This window comes from Felis catus, chromosome C1, assembly GCF_018350175.1.
Source record: "Felis catus isolate Fca126 chromosome C1, F.catus_Fca126_mat1.0, whole genome shotgun sequence".
Taxonomy (NCBI): Eukaryota; Metazoa; Chordata; class Mammalia; order Carnivora; family Felidae; genus Felis; species Felis catus.
In genome coordinates this window covers 11,979,540-11,992,344 of record NC_058375.1, presented here as the reverse complement: position 1 = coordinate 11,992,344, position 12,805 = coordinate 11,979,540, and the positions used below count along the sequence as shown (strand labels likewise).

At 53.7% G+C, this 12,805-nt stretch overlaps 1 protein-coding gene across 8 annotated transcripts in view; it reads left to right on the top strand.

Annotated features, from left to right (window-relative positions):
- The window catches only part of SPATA21 (spermatogenesis associated 21), a 36,081-nt gene that overhangs the window by 4,839 nt on the left and 18,437 nt on the right, over nucleotides 1–12,805 (top strand). For 3 of the 8 annotated variants that reach the window (XM_023258186.2, XM_023258180.2, XM_045035150.1), the window contains exons 1-9: nucleotides 25–492; nucleotides 590–769; nucleotides 2,175–2,425; nucleotides 4,033–4,184; nucleotides 6,181–6,400; nucleotides 8,914–9,209; nucleotides 9,591–9,639; nucleotides 10,264–10,697; nucleotides 11,116–11,204. In XM_023258186.2, the coding sequence (XP_023113954.2) occupies nucleotides 2,297–2,425; nucleotides 4,033–4,184; nucleotides 6,181–6,400; nucleotides 8,914–9,209; nucleotides 9,591–9,639; nucleotides 10,264–10,697; nucleotides 11,116–11,204 (1,369 nt within the window). In that variant the 5' untranslated portion in view covers nucleotides 25–492; nucleotides 590–769; nucleotides 2,175–2,296. The other 5 variants (XM_045035154.1, XM_045035152.1, XM_045035153.1 and 2 more) reach the window with 5 other exon arrangements.

Sequence of the window (12,805 nt, the reverse complement as noted above, 5' to 3'; positions counted from 1 at the left end):
GGACAATGGGGGGCGTGTTCGAGGGGTCTGGAAGGGCGGTCCTCCAAATGGGTCATCCACCCCTGGGGCGGGAATGCCCGGAGGAAAGGGGGATGTGCAGGGGGCCCTCATGGGAGAGAGACTGGGAGGAGCAAGGAACTTCCAGGGCAGAGGGAGGGATTTGGTCACAGCGCTGACCTCCCTGTGCCAAGCGAGAGACTAGATCCTTGGGGAGAAGGGCGCTGCGCCTGGGGCGGGCGCCCCACGGGATGGAGGTCTCGTCTGCATTGTAGGGGCGCAGGCCTAGCTGCAGGAAGGATCGGGGTGTAGGTAGGGGTGGGAGGAAAGGAGGAGGGAGTGGGGATTGGGGGTCGTGGCTGTTGGGAGCACCTGCTCTGTGCTCCCCGTACACTGCGAGAGCCTTCAGAACAGCCAGCGCATCCTCAGGACCTGGTGCCGTGCCCAGCTTGGGCAGGTGTCTGTTAAACAGCTGTTGGTTACGTAGGTAGACGAGTAAGTGGCTTGAGCTTCTTTGGATGCGAGATAAGACGGTGAGACACGCGGCCCCGGGAGCCGCACAGGCCTGGGGCTGAATCCAGATCTTCTGCAGACTAGCTGAGTTGCGCTGGACGAGACACGGGGCTCCTCTGAGCCTCAGGGCTGAACCCAGTGATCCCACAGAGCCCTTAGGAGAGCACCGCCTGCAAACGCCCCCAGCAAATAGAAGATTCCTGTGTCTGTTGGCTGGCCTGCCCTGGTTTAAAGTGAAAGCACCATCAAGATCTTTAAGGTTCCGGGGTCACACGGGGGGGGGGGGTGGGATTTACCCTTAGAAATCGTCAACAGTATAAAGGGGTCTGTGATGCAGCCATAGAAATAGTGTTAATGTTACCTCAGAGGAATCCAGACGCTGGAGGTGGCTGAGGTGGCTAGAAGCTTGGAGAAGAGGTGGGAGGTTGAAGAATGGTGGTTGGGGGGGTGGGGGTTGTTGGGGAGACAGAGAAGTGGGATGTGGGCACAGAGGCTGGGGGTCTGTGGGATTAGGATTGTGGGAGGGCTGCTCAGGTTGAAACATGTTTGAGTAGGGGGTGGTGAAACAGCCTAATAAGAGGTTGGGTGGGAGAGGCAGGAGAGACACCAAGAAAGGCTTTAGAAAGGGATGTGTCCGGGGGTGCCTGGGTGGCGCAGTCGGTTAAGCGTCCGACTTCAGCCAGGTCACGATCTCGCGGTCCGTGAGTTCGAGCCCCGCGTCGGGCTCTGGGCTGATGGCTCAGAGCCTGGAGCCTGTTTCCGATTCTGTGTCTCCCTCTCTCTCTGCCCCTCCCCCGTTCATGCTCTGTCTCTCTCTGTCCCAAAAATAAATAAACGTTGAAAAAAAAAAAAAAAAAAAAAAAGAAAGGGATGTGTCCGGGGCAGGGTGGAGGGTGCTTTGGCGAACTAAATGTTGCTATTGGAGACCTTGGGGTTCCCGAGACAGATGTTCTCAGCTCTTGTTCCTTAACCCCAAGAAGAACTTGGAGTTTTCATCTATAGCAGCAACAGCCGTGACATTCTGGGGCACTCTTTAAAATGTATATTTAACATGCACATTGAAGGCTCTGAGAAGTTCTGCAGCACAGAGCCTATTCTATTTTTTTAAAAATTTTTAACGTTTATTTATTATTGAGAGACAGAGAGAGACAGAGCGTGAGCAGGGGAGGGGCAGAGAGAGAGGGAGACAGAATCCAAAGCAGGCTCCAGGCTCTGAGCCGTCAGCACAGAGCCTGACGCGGGGCTCGAACTCACGAACCGCGAGATCGTGACCTGAGCCGAAGTCGGACCCTTAACCGACTGAGCCACCCAGGGGCCCCAGAGCCTATTCTATTTTAACTCAGCACTTTCCAAATGCATTTGGCCTCAGAACTCTTTTTGTGTGTGTGTGCTGTACCTCATGGGACCAATATTAGGACCAAAGAGCACCCATTAGGAAATGCCGGGGTAGGAGAAAGTGCGTGTGTTTGGGGATCCGACAGCCCACGGTTTAATTCCTGCTCTGTGGCCTAGTTGGCATTGGACCCTGGGCCAGTGACTTTGCTCCTCAGAGTTACTGTGAGAATCAGGATGAATGTGTGGCTAGCTCTCTGTTTCCGCTGCATCCCTCTCCGGTGTGGGCCGGGCCCTGACTATTCCCTTGAGCCAGGCTCTCTGTATCACAGGTTCCAGGTGGGCTGCTGAAGAGTGCTTAGGTAATGACCTTGGTGGAACTTTGATTGGATTTCTCCTGTGGGACCACAGCAACTGATGCCCCTCACTTGGCACCCTCACTGGCTGTGGCACAATGGACAATGGAAACGCCCAGATGCACACGGAGGGAAGGATCCAGGCTCCAGGAGCCCAGCCAAGTCCTGGCATGAGCACCACCAGCAAGAGGCCTGGTGTTGAGCCTACCATATCAGAAATCAGCCAGGTAGGGCCCTGCACCTCATGTTCTGACCCTGCTATTCCCAGCCGGCACCCTTCCCTACGTCAGCTTGGGTAGATGACAAATCTCCGGGTGTGCTTCAGGTATGGCTGGATCAAGGTGCTACATGAGTGTCTGTTGGCTCTGCCTTCCAGTGTGACACTCCCAGGCAGGCCCTTCCTGAAAGGTGGCAAGGATTGCCCTGGCCACTTCGGGTTAAAATCTTCTCATCTTACGTCCTCTGGCATAGCGTCCCCAACAGGAAGACAGCCTCTCTGCAATAGTTGAAGGAAGTCTCTGGTATCACTGCGACTGGCCCAGATCGTGGTCACATGCTCATCCCTGAATTAGTCACCGTGGCAGAGCAGAGTGGCCTGGATCTCTTGGTATAACGGAGCCAGAGGTGGTACTCACTTGACTCCACTGGCTTCTCTTACCAGGATAGATGCTGGGTGAGCAAAACCAGAGTTCCTATTTACTCTGCTGTGTGCCCCCAGCTCCCTTTAGACCCTCCAGTCCCCTGACAGTTGCTCAAGGCTTCCAGCACGACCCTCCCCAGCCCTCAGCCTGCATCCTAAGCCTCCATCACACCCCTCAGCCTCTTTCCAGCCATTCTTTTAGGTGCCAAGGGGCATGAACTGAAGAGCACAGGGAAAGCAAAGCCCTCCTTCCCATCTGGTTTCCCCAGAGCCAAAAATGTCACCATAAAAAAAAAGAAGTCAACATTCCCTTGGGCGAAGTGTTACCCTCTCCCTGTAGCTTCTGTTATAAATCACGGCTTCCCTCGGGGGCAGGGAGAACGCCTGAAGGTAGGGGGGGCCGGTCTTAGAAGGAGGCTGGGGCAAGCGTTCAGGGCTTCCTCCACCTCTACCCCTCATTTTTTTGTTTTTCAACAAACAAAGTCATGGGTTTCAGTCCGGTTATGTAACCAGCCATATGACCTTGGGCGGGCCATGGCACCCCTTTGAGCCCCACTGCCTGGGGCACAGACTCTGCCTCCCCGAGCGTAGGTGTCCTCAGTGTTGGCTCGACCTTGCATTAGAACAACTGTCCTCAAGTGATTGAGGCAGGTCGTCTGGAGTTTGCTGCCTCAGGTGAGGGTCGGAGCTGGCTCCAGTCACTGGCTCAGCCAGGGACTGATAGGCCAAGATGGGCATCAAGATCCGGTTCCAGAGCCTGACCTCTGAAGTAGCAGAAATTGTGGAAGCCTCTCTTGGATCTTCTGAGGGTCGTGATGTCCCCCAGGGGGCTCCGTCAGGCTGTCCTCAGGGGGTTCCCTTGGCTCAGGTGCTACCCCGGACTGTAGGTTTCTGCTAGAGCCCTTAGCGCTGCTGGCTTGGGCCAGGTCTTACGCCTAGCCACTCTCTCCAGCTCCCTGTCTCCTCCCCCTCCCTTTCCCCCTTCCCCTCTCCTGCACCTCTCCCTTCTCCTCCTCCTCCTCCTCCTCCTCCTCCTCCTCCTCCTCCTCCTCGCCTCTCTGCAGCGCCTTCCGCAGTCAGCACAGGATGTCCCTGTCCCTGAGGCCTGGACGATGTCCAAGGAGAGGGAGGAGCCCTCCAGAATGGGTACTTGTGGCCAACCCTTGGGCTAGCGCATGGGCATCTCTGTTCCAGGTTGCGTTTCCAGATGCTGCAGGGATGGGCAGTGGGAAGCAGCCCTCATCAGCCCCAGGGGGGCCAGAGAAGGGACCAGAACACAGCGCAGCCTCCGAGGAAGGGCCTCGGGAGCTCAGGACCCAGGAGCAGAGGCAGCCGGCAGAACCGGGGTGAGCTGGGGACTTCTTAAAGAAGGTCTGGGAGAGAACTCTGTGAGCCACCTGGGGGACAGGGACGAGGCAGGACTCCCAGCCTAAGGCAAATACGCCCTTAATCTTCTCTCTCACGGGGGGCACAAATCCCGCTACATCATCGCTCCCGAACCTTCCATCTGCACTGGCTTCTAGACCCACTGGACCACAAGCTTCTTTGATGTGTCCTGCTCTGCTTCAAATCCCTCATGGCTGGGACTGTGCCTGGCACTTAGTAGATGTTCAATAAACATGTGTTCACCGAATTAATGGAAGACTGAACAAAAGAGAGGTTGAGACTCAGAAACACACATTTACATGGCATTCTTGTTACTATTTTCTAAATATTGTATTTTTACCTTGTCTACAGTAAGACTCATATTTAAAAAAAATTTTTTAATGTTTATTTTTGAGACAGAGAGAGACAGAGCATGAACGGGGGGGGGGGGGGACAGTCAGAGAGAGAGGGAGACACAGAATCTGAAGCAGGCTCCAGGCTCTGAGCTGTCAGCACAGAGCCTGGAGCCAGGCTCGAACTCACAGACCATGAGATCATGACCTGAGCCGAAGTCCGTCGCTCAACCGACTGAGCCACCCAGGTGCCCCAAGACTCCTATTTTAAAAGGCAAAAGATTTATAAGATCTGAAAAGAAACCAGAGTATGAGACTCTTATATTTTAAAGATTTTATTTTTAAGTTATCTCTACACCCAACGTGGGGCTCAAACTCAGAACCCTGAGATCAGGAGTCCCATGCTCCACCGACTGAGCCAGTCAGGAGCCCCAGAGTGTAATCTTTTTCAAAAGAGGAAAGTGAAAGAGAAACAGACAGAAGCAAAAAGGGAAAGATTTGAGAAATAGGAATAGTTCAGACTAGTCAGCATATCGTTTTAATTTGCTTATAACCAAAAGCCTCTGAATAATCTCTTCTACATGGAAAGTTAGGGAAATGAAGCAGAGCTAGGTCGGAGCCCCCCTCCGCCCAGATGGGAACCGGTAGAAATAGAAACCATTTCAACACATCTGTTCAACAACCTGGCCATTTGTTTCAACGGCCTTAAAAATACCTTTACCTTCATCCATGTCTAGAAATACACCCTGAGGAAGTAATTGGCGACGCGGGCAAAGTTTTATGCAAGTTTTTTTTCCTCTGCCATGTCATTTTAAATGCTAAAAATGCTGGAAATGCCAGTATGCCCTAAATACCCACTACAGAGGAATGGTAAAGTCGAATATGCTTATTTATCGAATATGGAACTTTCTACTTCCACTTAAAAGGCATGTGTATGAGAGATGTTTTGGCATGGAAAAAAAATTAGGTTAAAACGATCATTGAAAAAAGATGGCAAAACTGTACACAAAACATAATTGTAACTGTGTAAAATTAGGCAATTGTTTGAAGATGGTAATGAACTAAATCCCCATGAGAAATACACATGTTACATCCATAGGAAGAAACCTGGGGAAATACTCCAGAACATGAAAGTGACATCAGACCGGCACAGACTGAAACCCTGAGCTGTCTCCTTCAGCTTTATGAGCCTAGGCTCAAACCTTCAAGCCCCTCAATCTCTCTTCTCTCTGATTTTTCTTTTTTTTCTTTTCTTTCTTTCTTTCTTTTTTTTAAGATTCTTTTATTTTTTAAGTAACCGCTACACCCAAGGTGGGGCTCGAACTCACAACCCTGAGATCAAGAGTCACATGCTCCACCGGCTGAGCCAGCCAGGCACCCCTGATGTTTCTTTTTATTCTGAACAACAACAATAATAAAATCCTAACGCCCCGAAACATTGAGATCATAGTATCTGGGATTTGGGGAATTCATGTCAGTCCTCCATTCATTCTCTCCAGCATTAAGTATGCACCTATGGTGTGCCTAGTCCTGCACGGGCGCTCTGGGAAATACAAAGGAGTCTAAGAATATAAAACGATGGCCCAATCCAGGAGCTGAGGTGTCGCTTTGTCGTTCTCCCCAGGAAGAAGCAGTCAACCCCGGCACCCCAGCAAGGGCCCGGATTGCGGCAAGGAGGCCGTGATCAGGCCAAGCCAGGAAGTGAGCTGGGGGTGCTGCCTTCCAGGGTCCCCGCGGCACAGGAAGGGCAGCAGCAACAGGGCTCAGGGAAGGAGACCGAGGACCAACCGGGGAGACATCAGAACCCAGGGATGGTGGAGGGTCAGGCCCCCGAGAGCCAGCAGGTAATGTCCACGGAGATGTGACAGGAGGGCACAGAATGGCTGCTCTCTGGGGGAGACCAAGGAGCCTCCCGGGGCCCCCCCATTTCGTGTCTGCTCCTCTCTGTGCCCTGGCGATGTCGAGTGCCCAGTCTGTGTGGGTCACTGGGATATTCTCCATATTCTTGATCGCCCACGGCAAGCCTTTACAACCTGTTTCTGGAGTGGCCCCACAGTATGTCAAGGGGTGATGGAGGCAGGGATGACTTGGGGGTTACGTGTACAATAAGAATGGGCACATGTTGGATTTAAAAAGCTCAAAGTTTTCTTCACGCTAGGATATCCTAGAAGCTGCTTCTCAGCGGCCGAGCTTTTGTGGGACCTCGCAGGAGATGACTAGAGCGCGGTGCCTTTTTCGAACTCATTTGACTACAAAATACCTTTTCACTTATTTTCATTTTAAGATTATTTCCTTAAAGCTTCAGTGAGGTATAATGGACACACGCTCGCACATACTCCAACTGTACAACTTGATGTTTTGGTGCACATGAAGCCAGCACCACAATCAAGAAAACAAACCTTATCTGTCACCTCCCCCCCCCCCACTAAAACTTCCCCAGGCCCCTTTGTAGTCCTTTCTGCCCCTCCGCCACCCCATCCCCAGGCCACCACTGATCTGCTTCTTAGTCTCTATGGGTTTGTTTGTACTTCCTCGAATTTCACCTGGCCTGATGATGTTGGGGTTCAGCCATGCTGTTGAAGTATGAATTCTTCATTCTTTTTGTTACTGAGCGATATTCCGTTGTAGGCCCCTACCTCCCTGTCTTCATCCCTTCACCTACCGACGGACATTGGGTTTGTTCTCCCTTTTTGACTATGACAAATAAAACTTCTCCGAACGTTTCGTGTCCGCGTGAACAAAGGCTTTCATTTCTCTTGAGCAAAGAAATCGCTAGGAGTAGAATGGATCATACGGTAGGCGTATGTGGAGCTCATTAAGAACCTGCCAAAGTCTTCTCCAAAGTGGTGGTGCCATTCTACATCCCCACCAGACGTACTGAAATTCCAGCCGCCCCGCATCCTCCCCAAAACTTGGTAGGGCCGGTCTTTAATTTTAAGTGTTCTGATAGGTGCCTCGGGGACTCTCATGGTGGCCTGGGTTTGCGTGTTCCTAATGACTAACGATGCTGACCATTTGTAAATGCGCTTCTAGGCCACCTGTATATCTTCTTTGGAGAAATGTCTATTCAAATGCTTTGCCCGTTGTTTTCATCGGACTAGTCATCTTATTGTTGAGTTGTAGGAGTTCTTTATATATGGTGGATACTAAACTCTTATGACACAAACGATTTACACACTTTTTTCCTTCCATTTTGTGCATTGTCCTTTCACTTACTGCCTTAAAAAAAAATCAGATTCTTTTCTTCTGATTGAGTTTGGAGAGTTCTTATATATTCTGAACATAAGTCCTTTATCAGATGTGTGATTGGCGAATGTCTTTCCCCCAGTCTGTGTCTTGTCTTTTCCATTCTCTTACAGGTGACTTTCAAAGAATAGAAGTTCTGAATTCTGATAAGGCCGAATGTATCAATATTTTCGTCAGGGCTTGATTTTTTGGTGTTGTTTCTTAGACATCTTTGCTTAACCCAAGGTCACATCAGAAGTTCTCCTATGTTTTCTTCAAGAATTTTTTCATGTTAGGCTTAACATTTACATTTCAGGATGCGTCTTGAGTTAATCCTTGTGCGTGCGTGCGTGTTAGACAGTGGTTCAGTTTTTTGTGTGCGGCCATCCATCCATTCCAGCGCCGTTTACTGAAGACTCCTTTCCATACTGGGTTTGTACCTTCGTTGCAAAGCAGTTGAACATGCATGTGGAAGCCTATTTCTGGACTTTCTTTGTTCCATTTATCTCTCTGTCCTCATTCCGGTATCACACTGTGTTGATCATAAGTCACTTTGTAATAAGTCCTGTATCAGTTGACGTAAAACTCCTTTTTTAGGGATTCTTGTACTCTGAAGCCTCCTCGGGAAACCCTGTTTAAAAAAAATTTTTTTTTTCAACGTTTATTTATTTTTGGGACAGAGAGACAGAGCATGAACGGGGGAGGGGCAGAGAGAGAGGGAGACACAGAATCGGAAACAGGCTCCAGGCTCTGAGCCATCAGCCCAGAGCCTGACGTGGGGCTCGAACTCACCGACCGCGAGATCGTGACCTGGCTGAAGTCGGACGCTTAACCGACTGCGCCACCCAGGCGCCCCAGGGAAACCCTGTTTAAAGGGAACTGCCTCACTTCCTCCAAGTTCCCCTTCTACGCCTATGACTTTGGGTGGGCCATGACTCCTACAGGCCCCAGCGTTTCATCCCTGAACACGAGAATCTGTGCTGCTTTCTAGGGGTGCTGGGAGCACACAGTAAGAGGACGCTTGCAGTGCCTGGATGAGACTAAGCCTGTGATAACTGGTCTCCAGGTGAGTGTGGAATTCACCTGGGAGCCAGGATGGGACTCCTCATTTTGGTATCCTTGTCCTTGGCAGGACCCAGAGTGGCGGCCTCCCCCAGGTCACCAGGCAGCTAATGGGGAAGACATAGGACAGCCGGTGAAGGCTTCTTGCACCTCGGACAGCCGTGGGCAGCAACTGGGAGACAAGCCCGCCGAGGAGGTGGACACCCCATGTATCAGGCCGCAGGGGGCTCTGCCAGAGCCTGGCCCAGGGGGACATGAGGACAGTTCTCAGGGGGCAGGGCCCCGAATGCCCCTGGCAACTCTGGAGGAAAAGACGGCCAACTCCTTCCCACCATCCACGCCAGGACCTGACCCCCCAAAAGGAGGGTAAGCCATCCCCTGATGCCATCCCCTACCCCACTCCCTGGCCCAACAAGGACATGCTTCTGGTAAGTTACCAGTGAGGTGAATTCTAGTCCTGACTCCTCCTGACCTGATGTAGGACCTCGGGCAAGTCACGCCCCTCTGGGCCTCAGTTTCCCCATCTCTATGATAGCTCTGACACCAGAATTCTTTGTGCTGCAAACCTGTGCTTTAAGGGCCTTGTCCTCACGTGGGGGTGTGAGGGAATGAGGGGCCCCTCTGAGATTAGAAGGCCGGAGGGATGCAGGGATCATCTGAGTGTCCTGGGGGCGGAGGGACGGTCGGCGCAAAGGACAAGTCTTGAGCTGAGCCCCTCCGCCATCCCGGGGTCTCTCCCTTGTTTAGGGTCGAGGGGGTGGAGACCCAGCCAACACCAGGGCCTGTTCCTCCACCAGTAAGTAGACCCAGAGTGGGGGGTGGGGAGGGCACAGGTGGGCAGGAAGAGGAAGGAGGGGCTGTGGTATTTGGAGTCCAGCTGGGGAAGGCGTAAGTGTGAGTGTGTACGTGGAGGCACATGCATGCGCGTGTGTTTGCACGTAGGCGTGTGTGTGCGTCTTGCGGGGGGGGGGGGGGTCAGAGGCTGCTCTTGTACTCTGGAGCTTGGAAAGAGGAGCAGAGCCCTGGGCTGGTAGCTGGAGGGGTTGGTCAGGGGGGAGATTTTTTTTTTAGGAAGATAATGACGGACGAAGCAGAGCCGATACCCTCAGGGACAGGGTGTGAGGCAAGCCCTGTGTCTCATCTGGGAGAAAGGGCCCAGGAGTCTGTGCGGCATGGCCTGGGGGCTGGAGGTGGACTGGGGACGGCCCATCCCTGTATTGGGAGGGACAGACGCAGGAGGTGGCTGGATTTGTCGGACGAATGAGTGGGCATTTATTAGGCGCCTCGCATGCGTCGTCCCGGGCAGTTATGGAGGAAAGAGGCAGACCAGGGCCCGGAGCGCGAGTGGCAGCAGAAGCTCGGGTGGGACAGTCTGGCTGGCGGGAGGCCTCCCGGGTCCCTTCCCGTGTCCTGCCCCCAGGAGACGAGGGACACTGGAGAGAGGAGGGACCTGAATCCCGTGCAGAAGCAGCCTCAGGCGCCCACGGTGGCCGCAGGGGCCCCGAACCTCGGGAACCTTCGGCAAGGCTTCATGAAGTGCTTGCTGGAGGTGGAAGAGGTGGAGGCCACACATCGGAGGGCGACGGCCAAGGCCCGGGCCCTGCCAAACCGGAAGTCCCCCAGGACCCTGACCCAGCTCAGCTCAGCCCCCAGCCTGCTTCTGACCCTGCCTCAGACCCCCGCGCCGGCATCCTGGGCCCGGTTGCCAGCCCCCGGGTCAATCCCCGCCCCTGGGGGCACCCCGGTCCCAGGGCCCGTGGTGGCCCTGCCGCCCCCCACCCTGGACGCGGGCTGGAGAAGGACAGAACTCCTGCAGCCGAGCGGAGACAGGAGCCTGAGCAGCTCCAAGGCACGGTAGGAGCCACCCCGCAAAGGGCGCCCAAGGTCACAGCCCGTGTCCCAGTGTCCCCGGCACCTCCCTTCCAGACTCTCGTCCCTGTCACTGCACCTGTTCCTGCTCGGGTGTCCTCTCTCCGTTTCTCCTCACTTCCGGTCCCCTCCCTCCCCCACACCTAGGTCTTTTTCCCCCCATCTCTGACAACTTTTCCCTTCCTAACCCTCCCACAGTGTGTCCCTTCCCCTCATGGCCCCTCACCCCTGCCGCCTCCTCACCGGGGGTCACTCTGAGAGACTCTCTTGACTTCCCAAGCGTCTTCCCGGTGCCCTCCCCTGTGCCCCCCTTCCCCCTCACCCTCCCCTAGCTTCCTGGGGGAGGCTCCGGGCCAGGGTGGGTGGCTGGACATGGGCCCCTGCCCCGGTCCGTCCTCTGCAGGCAGGAGCTGGAGGAGCGCGGCCTCCTCAAGCTGTCTCAGACCCGGGAGGAGAGGTCGGAGGACCACCTCACCCTGAAGCAGGAGGAAGGTGAGGGCAGCCCCGCCGCACCCCACCCCACCCCCAGGAGGGCACACGGCTGTCCTCCTTCCGCCCCTCTCTCCTCTCCCAAGTCTGTGACCCTCTCCGTCAGCCGTGGCCGGCCGTGGCCCCTTCTAGCTTCCCCGAAAGTGCTCTCTGGCTCCCCGTGACCCCTTCCTGGGGTCTGTTCTATGCGCCAGACCTCAGAGTCTGTCATGTGCCAGGCACTGAGTTAACACAACTGCTCTCAGAAGAGGCACTGTTCTGTCCGTCTCACAGATAGGAACATCGAGGCTCAGAGAAGTACAGCGACTCACCCACGGCAATTGTAGAGTTTGCTTGGGCCGCCACAACAGAGTATCCCAAACTGTGTGGCTGAGCATTTATTTTCTCACAGCTCTCAAGGTTAGAAGTCCAAGATCAAGGTGTTGGCAGATTTGGTGTCTTCTGAGGCCTCTCTCCTTGGCTTGCAGGCGGCCGCCTCTCCTCGTGTCCTCGTGTGGTCCTCCCTCTGTGCACACGCATCCCTGGTGTCTCTTCCCACATTTCCTTTCCTTGTAAGGACACTCGTCACTTTGGATCAGGACCCATGCTACTGTCACATTTTAACTTAACCGCCTCCAGGGGCACCTGAGTGGCTCAGTCGGTTAAGCGTCTGGCTTTGACTCAGGTCATGTGAACTCACTCTTGGGAGTTCGAGCCCCACGTCGGGCTCTGTGCTGACAACTTCAGAGTCTGCTTAAGATATTCTCTCTCTCTCCTTCTACCCCTCTCCCCTGCTTGCGTGCTCTCTATCTAAAACAAAACGAACAAACAAAAAATTTAAAGGGGCACCTCGGTGGCTCAGTCGTTGGGCGTCTGACTTCGGCTCAGGTCATGATCTCACAGTTCGTGGGTTCGAGCCCCGCGTCGGGCTCCGTGCTGACAGCTCAGAACCTGGAGCCTGCTCTTAATTCTGTGTCTCCCTCTCTCTCTGCCCCTCCCCTGCTCACACTCTGTCTCTCTCTCCCTCAAAAATAAACAAACATTAAAGTAAAAAAAAAAATTTTTTTTTTAATTTAACTTAACCACCTCTTTAAAGGCCCTGCCTCTAAGGCAGTCACATGCTAAGGTAGTGGGGACTAGGGCTGCAACAGAGGAATCTGGGTGGGATGCAATTCAGCCCATGGGGGCAACGCGGCTAATTGTCAACTGGTGGAACCAGCTGTCTCTCTAGGCCTGTTGACTCTCCCTGCATTTTGCTGTAACGAGAGGGCTGAGAAGCCAGGCACTCGCACGTTATGACCAGGCCGTGGCTTTGGTATCAGTTGGTGCTTTTCTGGAATTTTCTCAGTGTGCTTCCAGCCCTCTGCTCTGGTCCAGACAAGCTGTCCTAGAAGCCACGTCCGTGCAGATAATTGACCACACAGCACCAAAGCCAAAGAGTCAGAAAGACCTGCCCGGCTAGTCTCGAAGCCTCAGTTTCCTTATCTTTACAAAAGGAACACGCATTCGACTCTTAGAGGTTGTCGTAAGAATTTAATATGAGAACACGGCCGTAAAGAGCCCAGCACAGTGCCTGGCACATAGCAGGGGTGCCCTCGATAGGGCGTGTGCTCTCCTGGTACAAA